The sequence below is a fragment of the Ursus maritimus genome, unplaced genomic scaffold, assembly GCF_017311325.1.
Source record: "Ursus maritimus isolate PB19 unplaced genomic scaffold, ASM1731132v1 scaffold_11, whole genome shotgun sequence".
Lineage (NCBI taxonomy): Eukaryota > Metazoa > Chordata > Mammalia > Carnivora > Ursidae > Ursus > Ursus maritimus.
The window spans coordinates 2344148-2356823 of record NW_024423453.1 but is presented as its reverse complement, the minus strand read 5'-3'; the positions used below and the strand labels follow the sequence as shown (position 1 = coordinate 2356823).

At 36.6% G+C, this 12676-nt stretch overlaps 1 protein-coding gene across 2 annotated transcripts in view; it reads left to right on the top strand.

Annotated features, from left to right (window-relative positions):
• TBCK (TBC1 domain containing kinase) overlaps positions 1–12676 on the top strand; it is a 201409-nt gene that overhangs the window by 172952 nt on the left and 15781 nt on the right. For both annotated transcript variants that reach the window (XM_008689397.2, XM_040626208.1), the window contains one exon: positions 6086–6245. In XM_008689397.2, the coding sequence (XP_008687619.1) occupies positions 6086–6245 (160 nt within the window). The remainder of the gene's footprint in view (positions 1–6085; positions 6246–12676) is intronic.

The window sequence follows — 12676 nt, the reverse complement described above, 5'->3', positions numbered from 1 at the left end:
ACTGTTTTGGCGGATGGTGATACCATTCAGACAAAGCAGCAACAGATTTAGCAAGGAGAAATGGTGATTTCTAAAGATACAATTTTATATTGATTAACGCTGTTGAGTTACAGTATGTATGAGGAAGCTATGGGCTTAATTCCATATTCTGTTTTGGCTATTGATATAGTAAACCTGTAGCCTTTACTTTGGATTCTATAACACTAATTATAATTAGTCAAAGTAGCAGACAAACAAGCTCACAAAGTGTCTGAGGAAATGCTGGTGTGCTTTGTATCTAGAGGTATGAAGTCACTAAGTGTGGTACCCAGCAAAAACGCTGTGCTCTTTTAGGGTTTAGAAAAATATGGGATTGTTTCTGTGTTCAATTTTGAGCTGTGAAGTATTTTAAAGCAATTATTAAATCCTTTTGTGAAGTAAACAATCTTTCTAGACTGTGAACCTATTTACCTATTTAATATACCTGTATTATTTTTAGAAGGATATTTTTTCTAGCCGCTTGGTTAATGTATGGTGCATCTACTTGCAACATTTGTTATATAGACTGACTTACAGATACAGGAAGGTCTTCATATCTTAGAAACCTAGACGATGATGCATGTCATCCTTACCTGTTAATACTGTTCTAATAATCCAACTCTTTTGTCACAGACATTTTAAAGTATTTCTACATTGGACTACCAGATTTTGTTTAATGTGAATATTTATTTTTGTTATAAGCACACACTTGAATGCTTTTTGGTAATGTCTACCAAATGGAATGTTGAGCTGAATGCTATGTTTTTGTGGAGAGGAACAGCGTACTGCAAGACAGGGTAAGGTCACCAGCTGCCAAAGAAAAATCATGTTTCCTAGAATATATCACAGAGGGCAATCCGTGTAGTAAACAACTTGATTCAAATACCTGACAAGGTGACTGGTGTAATAACTGTTTTTATAACTACTGTTGTTCCATAGTAGAGGTTTCATTGTAATTACTGATGATTTCTTTAATCATGGCCTTTATCTTTTACTTCTTTCAAGGATGTCATGAAAAATCCTAACAGTAAAAATGTTTCATAAACACTGAAAGGTTAAGAAGTTACTGTTTATGAGTGCCATTACCGCCCTTGCCAAAACCGATCTGAAAATGTAAAGATATATATATGATTGGAGCTATTACTACATAAATCCTTTGGCTTCGATTGCCTGACTAGATTCTGAACTAAGTACGTTGAAGCTGAAACTTTTTAAGTTCTTAGTTTCTAAAATAGCAGAGTGTCTGGCTGCTGGGTAGTGTACTCACTACAGAACCTCTTTCAATGTGGGTTTTGTTTACCCCATATCTCTGTTTATGCTGACAGACAGTGGCTTTTTTAAATACAAAAGGCAAATGCAGAGGATCCAAATTTTTGTCTAGAATATGAGGAAAGCAGTGAAGTGACACTCGTAATCCTAAAATCTGCCGTTACCTGCTCATCTCTCATACTGCCTTAGTATTAAGAACCTATACACACTTGTCTTCGACTGCAGTGCAATGAAATAAAACTAAAGTTCTCAGAGCATGGAGAAAGTGCTTATCTCAGATGTATATTCCCTGTCATTTTGCTCTCCTTGCCATATTTTGCCCACGACTAAGCAGAGTCAACTTTGAAGATTAGAGTCACTATATGTCAGAAACTACCTTCTATCTCACTCTTATTCTGTCCAGTTAACACAAAATATACAGAAGTCTGTGCTTCACTCAGTTTTCAGATAGCTAATATTTTATGATTACGGAGGACTCAGAAGTAAAAACAGTATTCAGCCACCTACCTCTACAGTATAATCTGGTAGCCTCTCACATGTTTAGAAATTGTATAAGGGAGTTCTGCTTCATCATGATTCTGTTTCACATGAGAATTTCTAATGTAGGTAGAGGAACTTAATTACCAAGGAAGCGAGATCCTTAAATCAAAATTGTCTTCATTGTTCAACTTACTTAAAGAAAAGGTAATATTCATGGTAAATGTATTAATATGTAACTAAGCAAATCTCATTCTTCTCTGGTGTTTGCCAGGAATATAGTTAAGGATAGATATTTAGAGGTTTGACCACCCTAAGAGCATTCATGCTTACCTAATCTTATTTGCACTAAAAGTTTTATGACAAGCATGTTCTTGGATGAGTGCTTTTAAATGTTTTCCAGGACTTTTTGGTTGAACTAAACCAGGAATAGGGGAAGTGTGGTTTAAAGTTTTATTTCTGTTGTGCCTTATCTTTCAAATGTTAAGATAGCCTAAAAAAGGTTTGGAATAGTTTTTGCAGTTTGGATAATTTTCTTCTTCCCAAAAAGTCTCTGTTGCCATCATATTTTGTCAAGCATTTTAACATTTAATATAGATTTTTTAAAAATCAAACTATAAAGCACAACCAGCAGAAAATTCTAGGATAGTAACAAGTTTATGACTTAACGTCTTGTGACTAAAAAGCAATTTGGACTGAAATCTTTAAAAGCACATAAGAAATTGGTGATACTGAGTCCACAAAATCATCTAGGTGTTCCTCTATGATTTCGGTACAGATTTTAGATATTGGGTATTTGGGTACCAATGAGTACTTTTTAAAGCCAAATATTTATACACTTTATCTTATAAAATAAATGTTATTTTTAGAGTCACCCATTTTCTAATATGTAGCTGAACAAATTTTGTATAACAGGCACTCAAATGTAACTTACATTGTAAAGCTTAACACAGTCTAAGCATTGTCTTTTATCTTTTATTTCTGATTTTCAAGGGAGAGAATCTGATTGGCTCAGCCTGCATCAGATTCCCCCTTCACCCTTCCCTTCCCTACTGTCCTGTCAGGCATGATCGTGGAAAGATCATCTGATACAAACATGACAATCTAGGCTCACCCTTTCATGGGAGCAGTAGTTGAGGCTCTCTAAAACAAGAAAGTGGGAGGTGGGCAAACAACCTAAATATTTCTAGGATGGATTTGTATTGTTTTTGCTACTGTAAAAGCACTGGAAAGGAAAAAAAAAAAATGTTCACGGCTGATAAGGGCTGTTTGATAAACACAGAAACTCTCTCTGGTAACTGATTCAGCCTGACAGATGTAGAATCATTTGCTGAGAATATTTGAGTTGTTAGGTTCTTAGTTTGTGGTATCCAAATTTTTCATTTATCCTAATTGAAGATAAAAGTACTATCAGAATAATTGTATGCTGAGAACAAAGCCCTGACTTTTCATGAACACTGTAGTTGAGAATATTGAATAATTATAAATGTTTGAGAAACTAGTGCTGTTGAAATGCAGGGTGATCTGGCCATGATGGTAAATTCTTTGTCCATTCTAGAAGACTCTAATTAAACAATGTATACTGGGATGCTAATGTTTACTTTACCTCTCTTTTTATTTTTCAAACTTTTTATAGTTCTTTCCTTTCTTATTAATGTCAAATGCTTTTCTTTAAAAAAAAAAATGATGAAGCAGCAGCTGACTGGAAAATTTCAAGTGTAAGATATGTGGTCAACTTTCACCGTCATTCTTGAGAGTAGGAGCCTCAATTTCTCCTCTCACCATTAATGAGAGAGAAAGAGAGACAGGCAGAGAAAAAGAAAGAAGTAGAGTTCTAAAGATGAACCTACAAACTGGGTCAACTGAGAAACTGTCATGTCAATAAATAATTATAATTTTTCCCCTTCTACAGTGATGACTAACGAGTTGTGGTGGGGAATATTAGTTGCTTGTGGCATAACCGTTTAAAACTCTATGACTCTTCCATTTTTTAAAAGACATCTAGAGGAAATGCCTCTATTGAACACATAAATATCCCTTCCGTGGTCATCAATCAGTGATTGTTAAGGGGGGAAGACAGATTGCCTGGACTTCTTATAAACTGGTCTTCACATTTACTCTCCTAGCCTTTCTTCACGTTATTGCCAAAGTATAAATGTGATTTGTTACTTCTCTGCTTAAATACTTTTGATTTTCATTGTTCTAGGATAAAGACTAATATTACCAACATGACGTACAAGGCCCTGCTTGGTTCTGCCTCTGCATTCATTTCCATGATCATCTTATCTCATACTACACTTTGCTCTCTCAATTCTGCTGGCACTGGCCTTGCTTTATTTCTCCTTATGGGCCATGTGCCTCCCCTCTATAAGCCTAACATTCTGCCTGAAATGTTTATCCCTCCCATCACCCTGTCCCACCTCCATTCCATCCCTTTGTCTAATGAACTTTTATTAATTCTTCCAGTTTTAACTCAGCTGTCACTTGCTTTCTCAGTGAAAACCTTCCCTGTCCTCCCCAATTTGATATATCCTATCAGAGTATCCTATCCATCTCTTTCAGAGCAGGTTTCACAGTTATTTTATGTTTATTTGAAGAATTATTTGATTAATAGTAACATTTAAGAATGTCTTCCTCAGGACCCCTGGGTGGCACAGTTGGTTAAGTGTCTGCCTTGGGCTCAGGTCATGATCTCAGGGTTCTGGGATGGAGCCCACCTCAGGCTCGCTGCTCAGCGGGGAGCCTGCTTCTTCCTCTCCCTCTGCCCCTCCTCCCTACTTGTGTGTGTGCACGCGTGCTCTCTCTCTCTCTCTTCCTCCCCCTCCCTCCCTATCTCTCTAAAATGAATAAATAAAAATCTTTTTAAAAAGAACGTCTTCCTCTATAGCCTCTATTTAATTGTACTTTTAAATTATTTTGAGAGGTGCATATATTTTTTTCTTTTTTTTTTTTTAAGATATATGGGCCTTTATTTTTAAAATTTCAGTGGCAAATCTGGAGAGTCCAGGAAGCACAATGTGTTATACATCATGGCATTCATTGGCAGGAACAGATATTACTGACAGTTAATAAATAATAACATTAAATGGGATCTCATATTTCAAACAAACTTAAATACTTTGAGAATAGTTAGAAGACTAAGTTCATAATTATTATTTAATCTACCTCTCTGGTTTCATTATCTACCACTTCTTGAAATATACTATGCCTTAGTTGGGGGCATGTATTTTTTCTTTAAGATTGTATGATATCACTAAATATTTTAAACAAATATATACTTTTAATTCCAGAATTAAAAGACTCAATGAAACCATATGAACCCTTCTCAAGTGCAAATATAATAACACATTACCCCTTTAGAGAGCCTGAAATTGCAAAGAATGGAAATGTCAGCTAAGTTCACTTGAGAAATAGCCAACAACAGAAGGGTTTCCAATCAATGCTAATGACCTAACAACTCTAAAGAGAGTCCCGTTTAGCAGTCACTTGCCCAAAGTAGATAGTTTTGCAGTATCAAGTTAGGTCTGAGAATTTCTGATTGACTATATTACTTTCAGAGCTGTAAAATAATCATGGTTATAGTAATGAACTGAAAGCCATGAGTATTGTGCAACCCATGGGATTGCCATTGGATTTGCTGCATCTGATCACTTCTGCAATACTTCCTTTAGTCAGGGGAGTCTTCTTTAAATTTTCTACTCATCTTCGTCCTTTCTTTTTTCCATTCCGTTTTCATATTTAACTAGATAAAATATTCGTGTGAGCATTCAAGATGTTAAGAACTGTTGAAAGTTCAGGGGAAAAAATAAAAACCAGAAGTAAAGCCAATGAATCAGTGAAGTAGTAATTAGTAAAAGCTTATTGTGCACGTACCAAAACAACAGTCTACAAATGAGGAGCACTCAAAGACGCGGAGTGAGGCTCAAGGGTATATTGTTATAAAGCGGCTTATACAATGTGGAGGCAGTGACTGTTTATTTCTCAGTTTGGTTACAGTATTAGAATTTTTTAAATGAGAGGGAATTGGTTAGGGGTTACCTCATACCAATTTGGGACAACAGTTTAAGTTCTGTTTATGATTTTCAGAGGCATAAGCAAGACGTGACCAAGGTTAGGCTAGCTTCACTTGTCTTGCAAAATAAGCCAAACTAAAATTTGCCTTTATGACTGAACTAGTTTCGTCTGCTCAGGGAATTTTTAAATCTGATCTCTGTATTTGATTTTAATGTACTATCTTCTGTGAATCAGTTCCCTCTGTGAGTTTCCCTCATACACTCAAGTCTAACACAAATAAATGTTTTCCTTAATCTTTCCTCCCCAGTTTTATTCGGGGTCATATTGCAGGCAGCATCAACATTCCATTCAGTGCTGCCTTCACGGCAGAAGGGGAGCTTACCCAGGGCCCTTTCACTACTGTGCTCCAGAGCTTCAAAGGGAAGGTCATTGTCATCGTGGGGCATGTGGCAAAGCACACAGCCGAGGTAAGTGTGCTTAGAAACGTCATACACACATGGTGATGTGTTATCTACCTATCATAATGGTTTGTGTAAGAGTGTGTTTCTTCAGGAGCTGGTCACAAATCAAATGAACTTTGAATTTCTGACTATATTCTTACACTGAGGAGTTTGTTCACCTTTTCCCAGTAAAAGAATTAACGCTTTCTCCTCAGTGTGCAACATCAAGATCAGTAGTAAACGGAGAAAGATCCAAATGATAGCCTAAGATGTTTTCTTGGTTTTGTTTTTGTTTTTGAACTTCTTTCTGAAATTGTATAGAAGTAACTTCAATTCCTTCCATGGGAGAAGCACCCTGGGGCTTGACTGGGGGCTCTGAAAGCTGATCATGATAGAGTTTATTGAATCTGGGGATTTTGTGTACTATAGGCTCAAAGCTTTTTGATGATATTCCGGAAGGGTATCAACTGTCAGATATAAGGATTATATGAAAAAATAAAATGACTTCCCTCTTCCCTGTGTTTTAAGCAAATTGAAAATAAAACAAAGAGTACAGGGTGCCTGGTGGCTCAGCCTGTTAAGCGTCTGCCTTTGACTCAGATCATGATCCCAGGGTCCTGGGATGGAGCCCCACATCAAGCTGTCTGCTCAGTAGGGAGCCTGCCTCTCCCTCTGCCTGCCCCTTGTGCTCTCTCTCCCTGCTTGTGCTCTGTCTCTCTCATAAATAAATAAATAAAATCTTAAAAAAGAGAGAGAAAAAAGAAAAGAGAACAAAGAGTTGCATCATTTTACATTCCTACCAGCCTTGAGCCAGAATTTCTTTCCAATCTCTCCATATCCTTGCCAACAGTTGGGTGTGAAGTGGTATGTCATTGTGGTTTTGATTTGCATTTCACTAAAGGCTAATGATGTCAAGTATTTTTTCATGGGCTTATTGGTCATTACATTATGACCAGCAAGTCCATTCTTATGTAAATACCCAAAAGAATAGTAAACAAGAGCTCAAATAGGTACATACTTGTATGCCAGTGTTTATAGCACCACTATAGCCAAAAGGTGGAAACAACCCAAGTATCTATCAACAGATGAATGAATAAACAGAATGTGGTATATACATACAGTGTAATATTATTCAACCTTAAAAAGGACTGAGGTTCTGATACATGCTACAACGTGGATGAACCGTAAAAACATCACGCTAAGTTGGAATAAGCCAAACACAAAAGGACAAATATTCTTTGATTCCACTTAAATGAACCATCTAGAATAGGCAAATTCATGGAGACAGAAAGTAAATTAGTGTTCTTAAGGGCTGAGAGAGGAGAGGATGGGAGTTTTTCTTAATGACAGAGTTTCTATCTGGGATGATAAGAAATTTTGGAAATAACTAGTGGTGACAGTTGTACACTACTGTGAATATACCTAATGCCACTGAATTGTACACCTAACAATGGTTAAAATAGCAATTTTTAAAAAGTTCTAGGGTTTGATATGTTTAGACTACCCTACTGTCCCCAGTTCATCTGAGCCCTGCAGTTTTTGGTCAAACAGTAGTGGAGATTCTTTCATAAGAGCTCTTCTGATCAGGGCTCATCTTTTCCCCTTCTGAGTATTAACACACACACACACACACACACACACACACACACACACAGAGTGATTTCCAAGCAAGTAACAGGTTTTCTTCTAAGTTGAAATCAGTGCACTGCAGCTGGCAGAGTTCTATTTTGAAAAGATTAAGAGAGTCCCAATTGAACGCTGTGAAAAGAAAGCCAAGGTGCCAATTCTAGTTACAGCACAGTTACAAATTATCTTTGTAAAAGTTTATGGTTTTTATGTCAAACCCCTCTTTGGACTAGGGAGTTTTTTGCTTACAAAACAGTAGATGCTGATTGTAATTTTTCCAGTTTTACATCTTCTGTTAAGATCTAGTAAAAGAGCTAAACTGAAAATCCAACAAATAAAAATATTAAGTAAAATAGACTATAGCTCAATAAAAGAAAAGAGCTCTTAACATTTAATTTAACAAATAGCAAAATATCATTCAGCAACTGCAAGAAAGAAAAACAATGAGCCACTTATCTTGTGTGTGACAGTATTAAAATCACCCATTTGACATACAAATTAGGACTAGAGTGTCTTTTGTGATACAAATATGAAGGGATTTACTCTATAATGGCCAAGTGTATTGAATATATTGTCTAAAATGACATAGGAGAAGGCAAAACAGATCTGAGAATTACAGCTTATTTGTGTACCTGACTAACTATAATTGGAAGATATATGATCCCATTTTACTTATGTATTCATTAACTCTTTCCTGTAATTACAATTGATTAGCAATTTATTGGTTTCTTTGTAATTACTACTTCATAAGTCTCTTGTATTTGGCCTAGCTACCACATTAAATACACCAGGAAACCTTTAGAATCTGCCATTTCTTATCTAGCTAAAACATTGCTTTTCCCCTGAACAGGGCAAGAATGGAGGACTACAAAGATCTTAATTTAGTCAGAGTACCACATAGGGCTTCTCCGTACTAAGTCCTACTGAATCTCACTTGTCAGGTAGTCTTTAATTCACCTTATACTATAGGTTAAATAAAGCAGTGAGCTATTATATAATCGAGCACATCCAGATATTCTGAGAACAATGCCATGTCAGCATCAAGGAATGTCAGGTAGTCTCAAGTGAGTGAAGTGGAGTCCTGAGTCTCTGAACTGTGTACTGCTTTTCCAAGGGTAGGTCAGATTTTGTGCTGATCCTTGCTGCCGTGTGACTAAGTTTAATTTGACAAGCCAAACAAACGCAGACTGTATATGTTGGTAGGGTTAATGGGAGTAGGAAGAGCTCTCTGTCAAAACAAGGGTAAAATCAACTCAGGCTTCGCGTAACATTTGAAATGAAAAAGATGGCAAGGTCTCATTCTTGTCTCACTGCAGAGATAATCATCTTTTTAAAACTCACATGAGAAACTGCATCTTCGATTGCTAAACTGGAATTAGATTTCTTGGGCATGGAAGGAAAACATGCTAGCGTGATCTGTACAGAAAGTATCATAAAAGATAACCTCTTACAAAACTGAAATGTGTTGAATTAATCTCAGAGAGCTCATGTATAAACCTGTGTATATTCAGATCAATAGGGGGAAACAGATAAATCTACTATTCAAATTACAGATTAAATGACCTCACAAGAAGGAGCATTGTTATATCCTTAAGCAGATTACTCACATTAAAGGAAATTTTGATTTTTAACATTAATCAAATATTACCTAAGGGGAAACGTTTGGGTTGTTTTGATACAGCCACCATTACACCACCACACTCCCAACCTAAGGTCAAAGTCTCAGGTATCTGCTGGGCAAAATACCACCGTGCATACGCCTCTTTCCCAGAAGTAAATTATAACGTTTAAGGAGAATGTTAACCGCGCAGTGGCATGCTTTAATGTGTTATTGGTTACTGTTTTTCTCCCCTGTGGGGAAAGAATGTAGTGAGATCCAACTCTAGAGCTAGTGATGGCTGTTGGACTAGAAAATGCCAACAACAGGGACCAGAACAAAATGAAAGTTGGTGTTTCTCTACCTTTAGTAAGTCCTTCAGAAGAACTGTAAACATCATATTGCTGTGTTAGTCACTGAAATGCTTAAGACTTTATAATTACCCTACCCAGATTTTATTTTGTGGCTATAAAACCACTGAAATTTCAATCCTGCCAGTGTGCCACATTCAAAAGGTTATCAAAGAAAGAAATTGAAGGAATCTTTGCATTTCACTTTGTCTGTCAACCCTTTGGAAAATGTTAGGAACATCTTGTCTTTCCCTTAAAATGGTATACTCTTGGCATAAAATCAGTGCTTTTCTTTTGTCATCGAAAGAAATGTTCATCTGAGAACATAAGAGACGGTGGCAATAATAAGCCATGTGTGCTGTTATTGCTATTATTTTTTCCTTTAAAGCAAAACAAAACAAAACAAAATAGAAAAGAGCCTAACATACATTTATGAATAACAGTTGATTCAGAAGCTTAGACGAGAGATGATTTTTGTGGAGGTTCTATGACTGAATAGTATGAGTGCCTGATACTTTCTAGACACGGCATATAGAAATTAAATTTACAATATGGCATCTGTTATCAACTGCAGATAATCAGATTTGTAATAGAAAAGTGTGCCATGGCAACTATTTTTTTTTAGATAAGATAATAGTCCAATTGTGTTTGTTTACCCCCCCTTGCAGGCCAGTGTTATTTGGTTTGGGGATGTTAGGCTGGAAGTCAGTCTGTACTGCAGTGGTGGGAGGCTTCCACACTCTCAGCCCCATGGCAAGAGTGTTCAGAGGGGACCAGGTGACTCTGAAAACATTTTCAGCCAATTCAGCCTGTGTTGTCCCCACAGTAAACTTCCCTGGCTCCAAATAATATCTACCTAGTTCTTCAGATTAATATAATACTTTTAAACCACTTTGTATGAGATCTCTTACCTGTCAGAAAATGTATTAGGCCTCACTATAATTGCGCCTCAAGCATTTTGGTAAAGAATAGGAAGTGAATCTCTTTTATGAGTCCCAAATATGCAAGGAATTCTTTCTTGGTCTTGTTAGACCCATAAGCACTGGCTATGGTTAAACTTGGCTTTCTTCCTGGCTTATTCTTTGCCTTCTTGTCAGCGAATGTTTTGGTCTGTGGGCTTATAACAGATTATAAGGAAACATTTTAGATGCTAACGAGGCTTGAACTCACTAGACATGATATGAGGCTTACAAGTAACAGTGAAAAGTCTTCTGTGTAGCTCTGCATTTGTTAAATGATGGAGGATAACGTACTTTAAAGGACCACCCAGCTACAACCTGCCCTATGGAGTCCCTGTTCTCATAGCTTTTCAAAGGTTTTGTGAAGTAAAAAGTAGTGTGGAAGTGGTAGTAAAGAGAGCCTTAAAACACCTAACCAGACTTTGTTTTTTAAACATCTCTACTGGATGTACTATATGTACAAGCAGTTTTTAAAAGACAGAGGGAACTCATTTCCAGTTTTCAGGAAAAACTGCCAAGTCATCATCTGAATCTTATGATCTCTGACACCTATATTCACGACCTGTCACAAGATGAAAGTTATCTTGTCTTAGGATGTGTTATTCTACATATCCACCCTGCCCTCCACAGCCCACCATTTAATTAATTACTCCTTGCCACAGGAATGTTCGTGGCTGAGCAACAAACTAACCATAGTTGCCCTCCCGCTTGACCTACAGAGGTTGGAACTTGGCTGTGATCCATCATAGCCCTAACTGTTTCGAATCTGAGTTTTTATTGTATACATTCTTTTCAGAGTATAGTATACTGTGTGTAATATGGCCAGTGGCTGAGACACAGTATGGGTTTACTGTTCTCAGTTGTCTACTATAAACATAACTTGATAAATGATTGTTGCTGAAATTCTGGTCCCAAATATCACAGATCAAAGGAAAATGTACCACAAGGCTCACTAGAGCTCCTGATACATGATGGTATTAGATGATGGAATTTTATCAGAAGAGGCCTATCCTCTAATATGGGTCAGTATGCTTTTTTCTATTAGAATAAGAACTGTTTGCAAAAAAGCTTTTATGTCATGTCTAAAAACGTTTTCTCCTATTTTCTTAATGTCAGCTTCAAAAAAAAAAACATTCCACATAGCCATTCCTAAGAGGGCTTGTTTGAAAGTATAAGCTGTTGTTGAACCTAATCTGTAAATCTACGGGAAGACCCCAGTTGCCGTATGGATAAACACTATCAACTATCATAAATTAAAAATTAAATAGATCAGTGTAAAGGAAAACTTCTAAACCAAGAGTCCATCTTGAGTTTTAGGAAGTCTTTGAACTAATTAAAATTACCTGTAAAATGTTATATATATGTGTCACTTTTTGAAAGAGAATAGATCCATAGCTTTCATCTAATTGCTAAAAGTATGTGTAACCCAGTAAACAGTACAAGTTACTAGTATACCTTACTGCTCTATTATAAACAGTTCATCATAAACACTGTAAACCCTACCTTACATTCCATTTGGGGACAAATCTGCTGTTTAAGTTTAAATCTGTACAATTGTGAGGTGTTGTAAATGGCTCTCCTATCAATGGATCAATAGGGGAAAGAGTAAAAGAGGAAAGAAGGAAACTAGCTAATGTATTTACTATGAATCAAGCACTTATACATACCATATCTAATTTAATCCTCCCAACAACACTGTAAGTATACTGTTCAAGTGTATTATTATTACATGTTTAACAGGTGAGGACACTAAGGCCAAAAAAGCTAAGTGACTCACCCAAGATCCCACAACTAACCAGTGGCAGAACCCTGATTCAAACTCTGTGCTAACTACAAAGTTCCTACACTTTTCTCCATACCACCCAGTCTGTTTGAATGAAGTAGTGAATTATCTCACATTCTTGACTAGTGACAACAAATTATATA